Source organism: Triturus cristatus, chromosome 6 (genome assembly GCF_964204655.1).
Source record: "Triturus cristatus chromosome 6, aTriCri1.1, whole genome shotgun sequence".
Lineage (NCBI taxonomy): Eukaryota > Metazoa > Chordata > Amphibia > Caudata > Salamandridae > Triturus > Triturus cristatus.
The window spans coordinates 1762282184-1762295274 of record NC_140589.1 but is presented as its reverse complement, the minus strand read 5'-3'; the positions used below and the strand labels follow the sequence as shown (position 1 = coordinate 1762295274).

Sequence of the window (13091 nt, the reverse complement as noted above, 5' to 3'; positions counted from 1 at the left end):
CTTCAAACTCTTCCGAGCCCTGAGGGAACTTTGGGTAGGGGGTGCGGGGAGGGGGGTAAGAAGCCCCTGTTGGAGTACAGCTGTGAGTTGGGGCTCAGAAGGACCATTGGTGGAGCTGTGGAGGGGAAAACCTGTGTGACTGCATGCACTTATCCACGAAGGAGAGATGGACATTTCATCAAGAGGTCCCCGTAGCTTTCACCACATAGGCTTTGATAGACTGCAGAGCCTAGATGGCCTCCTTGCTGAACAATTCTTCTCTGCTGAAAGGCAAATTCAGCTCTCTGGCCTGCATCTCCAGTCAGGTGGTAAGAAGTCCCTGTTGGGAGTACAGCTGTGAGGTGGGGCTGGGAAGAACCAGTGGTGGAACTGTAGAGGGGAAACCTCTATAACTTCATGCACTTATCCACAAAAGGGAGATTGACATTTTCTCAAGCGGCCCCCCAGTACATTTCACGCATAGCAGTGCAGCACCATTCAGTTTCACATGCTGAACCAAGATACTGCAATATTTAGTCATGACTTCATCACATATTAGGACGCTAGGCTGCCTTTAGCTAGTGCCTTCTCTGCCTCGTCTAGATTTTCATCCTGGCAAGAACAAGGTCACTTCAGCTATTTTCTTGCTCGACACCCTGCCATACGTAGCGAACAGCACCATTGTAGTTGCTGCCCGAATGGGAAAAGATGACATTTCTGAGAACTTCCTTCCCATGCCCTCCATGTTCATACTCTCTACTTTGAGGGTAACAAAAAGGCTGTTCTCAGCAGCAGCCATCACAGAGTCCGGAATCACAGTACACTGCTAATAAATAACAAAGAGTGGTTGACAATAATGGACTATATATTTTGCCCTTCCTCAAAGGGATCACAAGAACAGAGATAAAAAAACAGGCCTTACCTTTCTTCATGTTGTGGTTTATAAATGGCGACACCAACAAAGTCTCCAGTTCATGTTCCAGAGCGAAGAGGAACTTCTGCTCCTCATCCCCTAACAGCATACCCGGGCCAAATTCAGAAGAAACCATTCCTAATATGGCCATGTAGTCGACCATTTCCTCAGACAATAAAGAGGTGTGGGTTAAATGGATGGTAAAGTGTTTCCTTGAAACATATTCATCACATGGTCCACTGTCCACTTCGGGCTTAGGAATTCATAATGTCCTGCTATTCTGTGTCATCATACAGGACTAGGACATGTTACTCCTATACACCTGGCTCCCATAGCTCTTCTAGAAGAGGTTGACAGGGTACCACTGAGAGTGACCAACCGTCAGAAATGGTCGACCCAGATCCTGTTCGGACTCGCTGCCTTACCTTGTGTTCCATGGGGATGAGCTCCAGGGTCCTGCCATTCCTCTTTGACATCCAATGTTCTCGTGAATTGGAGCCTCACCCCAGCGACCAATGACTCTCTCTTGGGCATCCTCTCTCTTTCTGTCTGGCTGCCTCCTTTCTCCCCTTCTCCTCCTTTGCCTACATGTCTGTTTTTTACACCTCTCAGCATCATGTTGGCTGTCTGGGGTAACTTCATCATCAAGTTTAATGACAATGTAGAGGCCAACAAATCCAATTCAAGTGCTTTTATATTAAAGTAAATTTCCAAAGAGGTGCCGGGTCCACCGTTAAAAGTCAACATCACAGTCAGTATCAACCGTCTTGGTCCCTTAAGTGCAGTTCTTTGTCTCCCTTGATGTTACAGTAGACATTACAGAGAGAGTAGTGGCAGGATGACATCCATCAGAGGAAAAGGAGGACCTCTGGAGCCAGGGTAGTACTCAATGCTCTTGGGTTAAACGAGTTGACCTCTGTGAAGTGCTAAGGCTGGTGGGGCTAACTTGCCTTGAAAACTCAGTATATCCCTTTTGTAGTGGGGCTTGGGTTCTAGATCTGGATCTGCTCTGGCTCACAGAATATTACACTCACGGCCCTTTCTTTTATGATCTTTCACAAAAGGACTTGAAGGTGCCACATAAATCCACATTCATCAATGTCATTATTAGGCTATCAGTAGTAGTCAATTTCCTCTGGACACAAGTTTACAACCATGTCTTCATATTTTAAGGCAACACGGCTATCAAATACATACAACCTAGTACAGGACGCATTTGCAATGTAAATCTGCAAACAAACTGGCAGCTAGGAGAGCTTTCGGATCCAAAAACCATATGATAACGAGCACAGTGCTTGAAGGAATCCCTTTCTCTATCATTTAAGATAAGAATCTGAACACAGCAGTTAGAGGGAGGAATATCTGCAAGGAGGTATGGGTAAAAATGTGGTCAGATGACTGCAGACAAGGGGAGGTGGGCTTTTATATGAAGACATAACATGGGAAAATATTTTAAGCACTGGTGAACTTATAAAGTATGCAACACCAACCAAAAAACACACCAAAGTATCGTTCATCAGAGCTCGAGGAATAAATTTGGATGTCTTAGAAGTGTGATGTTTTCATACTCCCAGGAAGGTTTTCTAATTAAAAATATTTAGGCAAAATACTTTCTTGATGCAAGGTAAAATAAAAACGGTTGCAGGTGAGACCTGAAATTACACCTATGCTATTCTGAACTCTTGATCTTTTGTAGCTTGTCAAGGGTTAAAAAATGACCTGAAAGACCTTCTACATGAAATGTGGAAAAACACATGCTTCTCAATATTCTACCAGTGGGGTGCGTTTCCCATTGGGAAAACTCCTTTTGCTGACACCCCTACCAAGTCAGAGGACAGTCTCTGCATCTTTCCCACCTTGAATAATGATGTACTTCTTCCCTCGAACATTTCTGTGTCCGGGGTAGGAATGTGTCTTAGGAAAGTTTGTGGAAGTCCCCAAACTTGAAATCTTGTGTTGCTCAAACAATCTGCAAGGCCTCCCCGCCCAACAGCACCAGCTCCCTATAAATATTTTCATATATGTAACATTACACCATGCTGGGGCAATAGCACCTATATGTAGGCACTTCTGAATACAAAAACATGAATTTATACTAAGACAGCTGTTCACCCGAACGCAGATGGCCTTGTGAAGTGATGTCACTGTTACTCCTCATTTTCACTTTAGAGAGAGCATCACTGGTTCACTCACTAAACAGAGCTACAAAACTAGTCTTTTCACAGTCTGTACTATCAGGACACTTATCAACTCTCACCTTGAGCCCTTCCATCTCACTCTCCAGCTGCTTCGAGTAGTGCTCACTCCGCTCCCGTAGTTTCCTCTCCTTTGAAGCTTCTGCTGTGGCAGCTTCTGCTTGTGCTTCCAGCTTTAAAGGATCAAAAGAGAAACACATTTATAGTTTAATGTTTGAATTCTGTTCATTATAAAAGCAATAATAAAAGTTTTAATAAGAGAAACTAAACCTCCCTCGAGGACATCTGATGGCTCAGAGGCACAATCTAATAAGAGTTCAGGTAAGTAAATAAGGATGAGACCCAGGATCTCACTAAACCAGAATCTTTTTATGTTTCCTCAATTATTATTTACCATTCCTAATATTCAGACAGAAAAAGTTTCATTTGTTTCTTGGTTATTTGCAGGTTTGGCAAAAGTTGAGGTGGAGAAATGGTGTTTGATGTGTGCGACCATAAATTTATTATCACAAAATATAATTTACAATATTCTGTTTACGTGCAATCAACACTGATTCTTGTCATGGTGGAATATATATATAAGCAGGCGCTGCTAAACTTGGAAATTAAACCTCTGTTGCAGTATTGGGCCTCACTTCTTTGCGTTTACAGGGGTTGTTTTGCTGGGCTGCTCCGTGCCCAGTGTGTGAGGCCGCCTTGAAGGGTCTTGGGCTCCAGAACGGGGACTGTTGTTTTGAAGTCGAATTGAGGGGCCTGACCCACTCGTGCACCCAACCTATTAAGGTAAAGGCTAATAGAGCGAAAAATGGGATGGCGCGAGGAAAGGATTCAGGCAGGGTGACATCCTGCCATGATCGTGCTGCTGAATGGCGTTTTAATTTCAAGTCATCACTTAAATATGAACATTGTGTAACTTTACCAACTCATTTGTCTGCCTTGAAAATAATATTCCACACCAACATCAGTGCGTGTGCTTAATGGAAATTACCTACAAGGCTTTTAACATCTGAGGACTTCCAGCTATTTCACGAACTGGCACACTGCACTGTGGGATCTGTAGTAAAGCAAATGCAGTCACGTGATCTAATCTGTTTAAGAGCACGCCCGAGCGCACCTGAGTGTTTGTCACTTCCATCTGTGAACAAGGCTAGTATGCCGAAACGTCGGAACATGGAAGCAGGCGCTGCTAAACTTGGAAATTAAACCTCTGTTGCAGTATTGGGCCTCACTTCTTTGCGTTTACAGGGGTTGTTTTGCTGGGCTGCTCCGTGCCCAGTGTGTGAGGCCGCCTTGAAGGGTCTTGGGCTCCAGAACGGGGACTGTTGTTTTGAAGTCGAATTGAGGGGCCTGACCCACTCGTGCACCCAACCTATCAAGGTAAAGGCTAATAGAGCGAAAAATGGGATGGCGCGAGGAAAGGATTCAGGCAGGGTGACATCCTGCCATGATCGTGCTGCTGAATGGTGTTTTAATTTCAAGTCATCACTTAAATATGAACATTGTGTAACTTTACCAACTCATTTGTCTGCCTTGAAAATAATATTCCACACCAACATCAGTGCGTGTGCTTAATGGAAATTACCTACAAGGCTTTTAACATCTGAGGACTTCCAGCTATTTCACGAACTGGCACACTGCACTGTGGGATCTGTAGTAAAGCAAATGCAGTCACGTGATCTAATCTGTTTAAGAGCACGCCCGAGCGCACCTGAGTGTTTGTCACTTCCATCTGTGAACAAGGCTAGTATGCCGAAACGTCGGAACATGGAAGCAGGCGCTGCTAAACTTGGAAATTAAACCTCTGTTGCAGTATTGGGCCTCACTTCTTTGCGTTTACAGGGGTTGTTTTGCTGGGCTGCTCCGTGCCCAGTGTGTGAGGCCGCCTTGAAGGGTCTTGGGCTCCAGAACGGGGACTGTTGTTTTGAAATATATATATATATATATATATATATATATATATATATATATATATATATATATATATTCACTGAAAAAACCATAGGTTTCAGGGGCGTTATAGTTAGTTGGACTTTCACTCGTACAAAACCATTGAAATTCCCCTGTTAGTTCAGCCAACTATAACTCGCGCCCCCGCAATGCACTGCTGATGACGTCACATATTACATCACTCATGACATGGTCAGTGACATCACTGAAGATATCTCAAATGACATCACTGATGACATCATCCATGTGATAATTGAATGTATCTTGTCACATCCACTCACTCACCCGTACAGTCACTTACACTTACGGTCACTCAGTACAGGACTATCATAAGCACTCATACACCTATATAGACACTCACACACCGCCACTCATCCACAGACGTACTCACACACCTAGTCAGTCATGCAAAAAAGTATTCACACTCCCATTTACTCACCTATACAGTTATACACACACCAGCTCACTTACTAAAACAAATACTAGCACATTCTTAGGCTCTTATACAATCACTGATACAAGCACACACTCATCCATACAGCCACTCTTACAATCACACACTCTCACTTATAGCCATTTAAATGCTCTAACACACATATATACTACCTTTCACATATGTAGTTACTCACACATGTAGCACTGAGATATACATTCACTCACTAACACACCCATACACACACTCACCCACCCATACAGTCAATCACAGATGCAGTCTTGAAACCATTCACCCAGTGAATCACCCACGCACACATCTATGCACAGAGTCACACACACCCCACCCACACAAACACTCAGGCACCCATACAGATACTCAGACAACCAATGAATAACTCACATAGACACTCATGTAGTTATTCACAAACCCATGCAGCCGCTTACACACCAGCAGACAGACGGATACAGAGATTCACACAGTTTAGTCACTAACCCATGCATTCAGTAAGATATGTTTAATCACTCACTTATAGAGTCAGTCATGCACCTAGTAAATCATTCATTCAGAAACTTATACACCCACTCATTCTTAAATACGCCTTTCCCTATAAATGTATTAAACATATTTAAACTTTACAGAAACACACAGTCACTGAATTATGTCATCAGTTATGTCACTGACCATGTCATGAGTGATGTAATATGTGACATCATCAGCAGTGGAGTGCCATTTATGGCCCCTGGGACCCCATCCCCCGGGGCCGGCCTTTGTTTTTCTTTTAATTTTTGAGGAGGGGGGCTGCGTGGCCCCCCTCCCGTGCCACCTCTAGCCCCGGAGACCCCGTCCCCCGGGGCTGGCCCTCTCCGTTGCATTGCTTTTCCACATGGGGAGCTGCTAAGATGCACCTCCCCGTGCGGAAAAGCAATTGGCTTTGGTTTTTGGAAGAGAGAGCAGGTTTCCCTGCTCTCTCTTCCAAAAACCAAAGCAGATTTGGCTATGGCAGGGCGGGAGCCGCTAGACTCCCGCCCTGCCATAGCAAACAGCAGTGTCCTGGGGGTGGGCACCCCGGGACACTAATTAGAACCCCGGGGAGGTGGCGGTCCCCCCACATAGGAATAATTTTTAAAAAATAAGAGCCCCGGGGGTGGCGGTCCCCGGGGCAGCGGGAGGCCGTGTGGCCCCCCAGCCAATTTATTAATAAAAGCCCCAGGGGTGGCGGTCCCCGGGGCTTGGGGGGAGTTTGGATGCCCCCCCATGAAATAAATCAAAGCCCCGGGGGGTTGCGGTCCCGGGGCTGCAGGGGGGCCGTGTGCCCCCCACAAATCTTTCTGCAAAGCCCCGGGGGAGGCACTCCCCGGGGCATTGTGGGGGGGGGATTGGGGCCCCCCCACACTTTTTTTTCTGCCCCCGGGACCTGGCCACCCGGGGGCTTTATTTAAACAAACCGCGGGAGACCGTGCTTGATTTTTTATTATCGCGGCCGCATCCGCGGATCCTCCGCCTGTTTTCCACATTTGTTTTTCGGTTTTCTTCTGCCTCTGTTCTACTTAGGCACAAAATGGCTGCCATCACTCCCTGGTTTGGAGTGTTGACAGCCAATTAACATGAAGCTTGTGATCAGGATGGTGTGCGGATCCTCCGTGCCTCTAGATATCGCTATCTTTATTTCTAAATTTCTCAAATAACTACTGAACGGATTTACACCATTTTTAAAATGGTCACTTTCTGAGCCAACCAGTACCTTTTTGCCAAATTTGGTGTAAATCTGTTCAGCAGTTTTTGCTATAACTGTGTCTAAAGTTTCCTATGGGAAAATTATTTTTTCACCACAATTTTTTGAATTTCTCAGGAACTACTGAACGGATTTACATCATTTTAAAAAAAGGGCGCTTTCTGAACCAAGGACTACCTTTTTGCAAAAAGTGGTGTCATTCCATTTAGCAGTTCGGGCTGTAGCCGAGTCTAAAATTTCCTGTGGGGGAAAACGTGTTTTGGGACCCCTCATTTTTCCCGGCCCCCGCTTGACGAATCACCCCCAAACTTTCAGGATAGGAGCTGACCAGAACGGGCCATTTTGAAAGTTTTGCGAAGATTCGTCAACCGGTGCCAAAGTTATTGGGAATAGAATGTTACAATTTTCCTATGGATAATTGGTCCTAACTATAACTACCTACTGGTGACCGCCAGTAGGTAATATATATATATATATATATATATATATATATATTCACTGGAAAAAAACAAAGGTTACAGGGACATTATAGTTATGATCAGTTTTCAAAAACTGTGAAATTCAGCAGTTATAGTTACCTGAGTTAACTATAACTGACGCGCCCGCAATGCACTGCTTATGACCTCACAAATCACAACACTCATGACATGATCAGTGACATCACTGATGACATCTCAAATAACATCACTGATCACATATTCCAGTGAATGGTAGTGTTTCGAAAAATCTTCTGAGAGTTAAAGATATATACAAAGTTACTGCATAAGTTAAATTACTATTCTTTTTGTACTACTAATGAGTGATACTGTTTCTAACTTATGTCATCTGAGTGGCACTGTGACTGTCTGTATCAGTGTGGGAGTGGGTGTCTGAGTGGCTGTATGGGTGTGTGAGTGGCTGTATGGGTGAATAAGTGGGTGCATGAGTAGCTGTATGATGGTACTCCTGTCCAGTTTTCCTTCAGTCCACTACCCTCTGCTGCCTTTGGTTTAGTACCTCCTCTGCTCGGTTTTCTGCCTCTTCCCTGCTTACTCCTGCTCTCTATTTTGCCTCTTTCTGCTCATTATTTTGCCTCTTTCTGCTTGCTCCTGACCTTTATTTTGCCTCTTTCTGCTCGTTTCTGACCTTTATTCTGCAGATTGCTGCTGGTTACTGACCTCTTTTTAGTCTCTTCTTTCTCTATTTTGCCTCTTTCTGCTCATTATTTTGCATCATTCTTCCTCCTTCTGACCTTTATTCTGCCTCTTACTGTTTGTTTCTCACCTTTATTTTGCCTCTTACAACTCGTTTCTCACCTTTATTCTGCCTCTTTCTGCTCCCTTCTGACCTTTATTCTGCTTCTAACTGCTCGTTTCTCATCTTTATTTTGCTGCTTGCTGCTGACCCTTATGTTGCCTATTTCTTCTTGTTTATCAACTTTATTCTGCCTCTTTCTGCTCGTTTCCCACCTTTATTTTGCTTCTTACTGCTTGTTTTTCACCTTTATTTTGCCTCTTTCTACATGTTTCTCACCTTTTTCTGCCTGTTTATCACCTTTATTCTGCCTCTTTCTGCTCGTTTCCCACCTTTATTTTGCCTCTTACTGCTTGTTTCTCACCTTTATTTTGCCTCCTGCTTATTGCTTACCTTTATTCTGACTCTTTCTGCTCGTTTCTCATCTTTATTTTGCCGATTTCTGCTGACCCTTATGTTGCTATTTCTGCTTGTTTATCACCTTTATCTTGCCTCTTTCTGCTCATTGCTGACCATTATTCTGCCTCTTTCTGCTCGATTTCACTTTATTCTGCTTCTTTCTTCTCATTTCTCTACTTTATTTTGCCTCTTCTCCCGCGGGATCGTGGGGGGAGCCTAAAGGCCCCCACTGTTCCTAACAGTATCCCACCTCCTGCGGGAGCTGACATTGCTCTCGCATGAAGGGAGCTGCTGGAAAGGCAGCTTTCTCTGTGCAAGATCAATCGTTTCATCTCTTTCCCTGCCCACATGTCTGCGGGAGAGGTCAAAGTTCCCATCAAGCAAAAGCTAACATCTGTGTCCCGTGGGTGGGCACTTCGGGACACAACTGGAGCCGGCCCTAGGGTGGTGGCGGTCCACAGGGTCATGTACGGCTCCAGGATGGAGCCGCATGGTCCCCCTCCTTCAATTTGCACGGGACACCGTGAGGAGGTGGTGGTCCTCGGGCCGAAAATGGCGTGGGAGGATGGTTACGCAGCCCCCCTCCTTCTTATAAAAACAAAGCCCCGGGGAGGTGGGGGTCCCCAGAGCTCAGGGATACGCGCTTTGCATTACTTTCTTTAAAGGCATTCCATTGGTGGTAGAGGGGTGTTTCCATTCAACCACCCACCTTTATTACCAATAGTAGTCAGGGCTTGGAGCCAAAAAATAAAGCCTCTTTGAAACTGGCATAAAAAAGAGAAATGTTTTTATCTCTCCTATCTTTTGCTACTATGCACTGTACAGCACACATCCAAAGTTGGAAAAGCTTTAAAGTTAGGCACAATATGATATAGAAGTGAGTACATTGTGCTAGGGTTGCCTGATTGTGCACCAAGGCCACTAACACATCATCGTACAACATCACAGATTAAACAGAATTCCTGTCATCATCATATGCACAATACACTCAATCATACAGTAGTCTAAGGGCCTGATTTTTCAGAGGACAGGTTACTCCGTCACAACGTTGACGGATAGCCCATCCACCGAAATGTAAACCCCATAAGATATTATGGGATTTAGATTTTGGCGGACGGGATATCCGTCACTGTTGTGACGGAGCAACCCGTCCGCCAAAATCTAAATCAGATCCCAAGTCTTTGCTCCGTCAGTGTTACATACTTTCAAGTTATCCTGGCAAATTATATACTATCATTCAATCATTCATCAACATATCTGTTGTGAAAAAGTTAGATTAAACCTACTAATAACACAAACACATGGCATGAAAGTCACATAATAAGGAAAGGTAGCACAAAATCTAACAACCACTTGAAGATGAGAAATGGACAATTTACACCACAGCAGAACAAAACAAATTGCAATATCCTTCAGCACATGAATCAATGCACATAATATTAATATCTTTCAAATTTTGATTCCATTTCTATATTTTCTATTAAATGAGATAAAATAAATGGGATCACTGCTTCCTTGCTGTGTAGATCACCACACTGTACAAGGGTTTTATGATCCAGTTTGTTTCAAACTGTACTTTACTGGAGTTTTAGGTGCGAAATGTCATTCCACACTGCTAGGTATTCTGCAGCATTTTCAACTATTTAGTCTAACCATCCGGATTACTCTCTTCTTCCAAGCATGCTCTGCTGCTCGGCCAGGGCTACTTAAAGGTCTACTCTCACTGCCTATCCTAAGCCTCGTTTGCACATGTTAGTTCTAAGACAATGCTAGCCTGCTCTCCAGGCTGTCTCTGCCCTACACTACTATGAGGAGGAACAGGACTAGACAATATAGTCCAGACTATTTAACTGAGGTTCAATGCTGACTTGCCTTAGCCTTAGTTGCGTACACCTTATTACTTGTTGGGAATTTTGTGACTCACCCTCCCCAACATTATTGACCAACCTACGCCCCTGCATACATACACCCACCATCTAGGGATTATAACCAAATTATACAGCCAGTCAGACATTATATAGCACTACCAGTACAAAAACAAACATCCCTCACAGGCACAACAACATGGCCATGTTCATACATATACCCACCTGAGATGCATACATTAACCAGGGATGTGGAATTCATATAGCCCGACGCCCAGGACATAGTGTTTGGGGTCAAGGGCAACAGGTTTTCATGTGTATTTTGTTCTTGGGAAAAGTAGGCCCAACCCCCTGCAGCACAACCCCTTTGGCTGCCAGTTTGCAGTACCACATTATGGATTAGAGAAGAGCACTGTCTGCAGATAAGGTAATATTTTTGTCCATATGTTAATGCTGTTCGAAACGCCTTTATTATTAGGGTGAGCGCGCTAAGTAAATGTTGAAAGCTCTGACTGCCCTACTGACAGTGGTTCCAGTATAAAAATGTGTACACACGTTTTCAAAGCTTAGCAATATGAGGCTATATATATATGACCCATTGGAGGAAGATATAACAGCTGATTGGGGACACGTGTTCTTCCGCTTCTGCCGATGCTGTTTTCCCGTGAACAAGGAGGAAAGCTCCGAAACGCGTAGGGATTTTTAAAAAGGAAATGATTCAGTGCGCTTCTTGTTTGCTGAATAAAGGACTCTTCATCTTCAGTTGGGTCCGCTTGCCTTCGTGTGCGCCTTTGCTTTGGGGACAAACTTTGGAAGAATTATAACGGCCGGTCCTGGCCGGAAAGGCAGCACCACCATTGAGAAGTTTATGGACTGTAGACCCAGACACGCTGGATCCAGATTGCAGGAGGGCAAGTTATGCATGGATTTAAACATGTACTCGCACTGAAGGCTCCATTGGGAGTTTTTTGACTATATTAAGCGGATGGCAGAACCCACGAAGGGTTAAATTATAACGGCAGGACTACGAGTCCCAAAAGCACTTGCACTAATAAACGTGACCCATTGGAGGAAGATATAACAGCTGATTGGGGACACGTGTTCTTCCGCTTCTGCCGATGCTGTTTTCCCGTGAACAAGGAGGAAAGCTCCGAAACGCGTAGGGATTTTTAAAAAGGAAATGATTCAGTGCGCTTCTTGTTTGCTGAATAAAGGACTCTTCATCTTCAGTTGGGTCCGCTTGCCTTCGTGTGCGCCTTTGCTTTGGGGACAAACTTTGGAAGAAATATATATTTATATATATATATAATTGTCCCAGAATGCTCTCTGATTTGATGCAAATATTTGCAGAAGCTTGAAAGCAAGATTGATGAGTCTTTGCTTTCAAAATAAAATGGTCATGAAAAATGAAAGCAGGAAAAATTTTTTTTGCTAAACTACTGTAACCTTTCAGGTACCATTTATTTGCAGCATCATTTAGTAACAAGCATTGGCAAAGCCAGTAGGTCTGAAATTGGTGGTCATCTTTTTAGTTTTGTCAATGTGTGAATTGTTTTGACATGGTTTTTGTAAAACCTTATTGGTGTGGGAGCTGCCGGGCCCTCACCATTATAACAAACATTGGCAAAAGCTAAAAATGTTTTTGATCTCAAAAAGCACACACTGCCACAGTAGTTACTGGCACTGAACAAAACTACTTTGTGTGCCGATATGCTCCGTGTGAAAGAGCAGAATGCTGTCACTCACAGTGAAGCCAGCCGATGCAGAGAGAGAAACAGAATTTTAATTAATGCAAAAGGTCATGGTCAACGTCAGACCAAATTAGGGACCCAATTATTAAAGAAAGTCTCAAAATTGCACCCATGGTATATGTCCTTTCATTAAGTGAAGCTATATGGCTTTGGTGAATTCACAATAATTTATAGAAGTAGGACAAGACAAAGTACGCCTAGAAAATATTTATGAACTGCATTTTAGCATGAGCAAATATGCATGTGTAGATTTGCTCATGCAAAAAAATCTGAGTGTTTGCAAGTTCACTTTCCTTCTAACCACTTTTTTCCCAACTCTGGAAGAAGGTTTATGTCTTCCGTTGTCAGGAGTAAATTCCCAAAATTTCTCAGTATGGGAAAAGATTAGAGAAGAGTTGTTGAAAATTCTTAAAGCATGCAAGTTAGTAGGTTTGCACAGACTCAAAAGGGTATTCTAACCCTGGAACTATTGCTTATCACTACCTTTAGCCCCAGTATATTCATCTGCAGAAACGTGGCAACATAAGGGGATTGCAAGTATTCAAACACTACTATGGTATGAGCTCTGGCATAATCAGTGAAGCTATTTCAGCGCTCTTATGTAATGAGATTGCTGCTATAATTTGTCGCCGCACTACATG

At 43.7% G+C, this 13091-nt stretch overlaps 1 protein-coding gene across 3 annotated transcripts in view; it reads right to left on the bottom strand.

Moving 5' to 3' along the window:
* CDC42BPA (CDC42 binding protein kinase alpha) overlaps nucleotides 1-13091 on the bottom strand; it is a 797672-nt gene that overhangs the window by 277999 nt on the left and 506582 nt on the right. For all 3 annotated transcript variants that reach the window (XM_085613029.1, XM_085613030.1, XM_085613031.1), the window contains exon 14: nucleotides 3150-3260. In XM_085613029.1, coding sequence (XP_085469155.1) covers nucleotides 3150-3260 — 111 coding nt within the window. The remainder of the gene's footprint in view (nucleotides 1-3149; nucleotides 3261-13091) is intronic.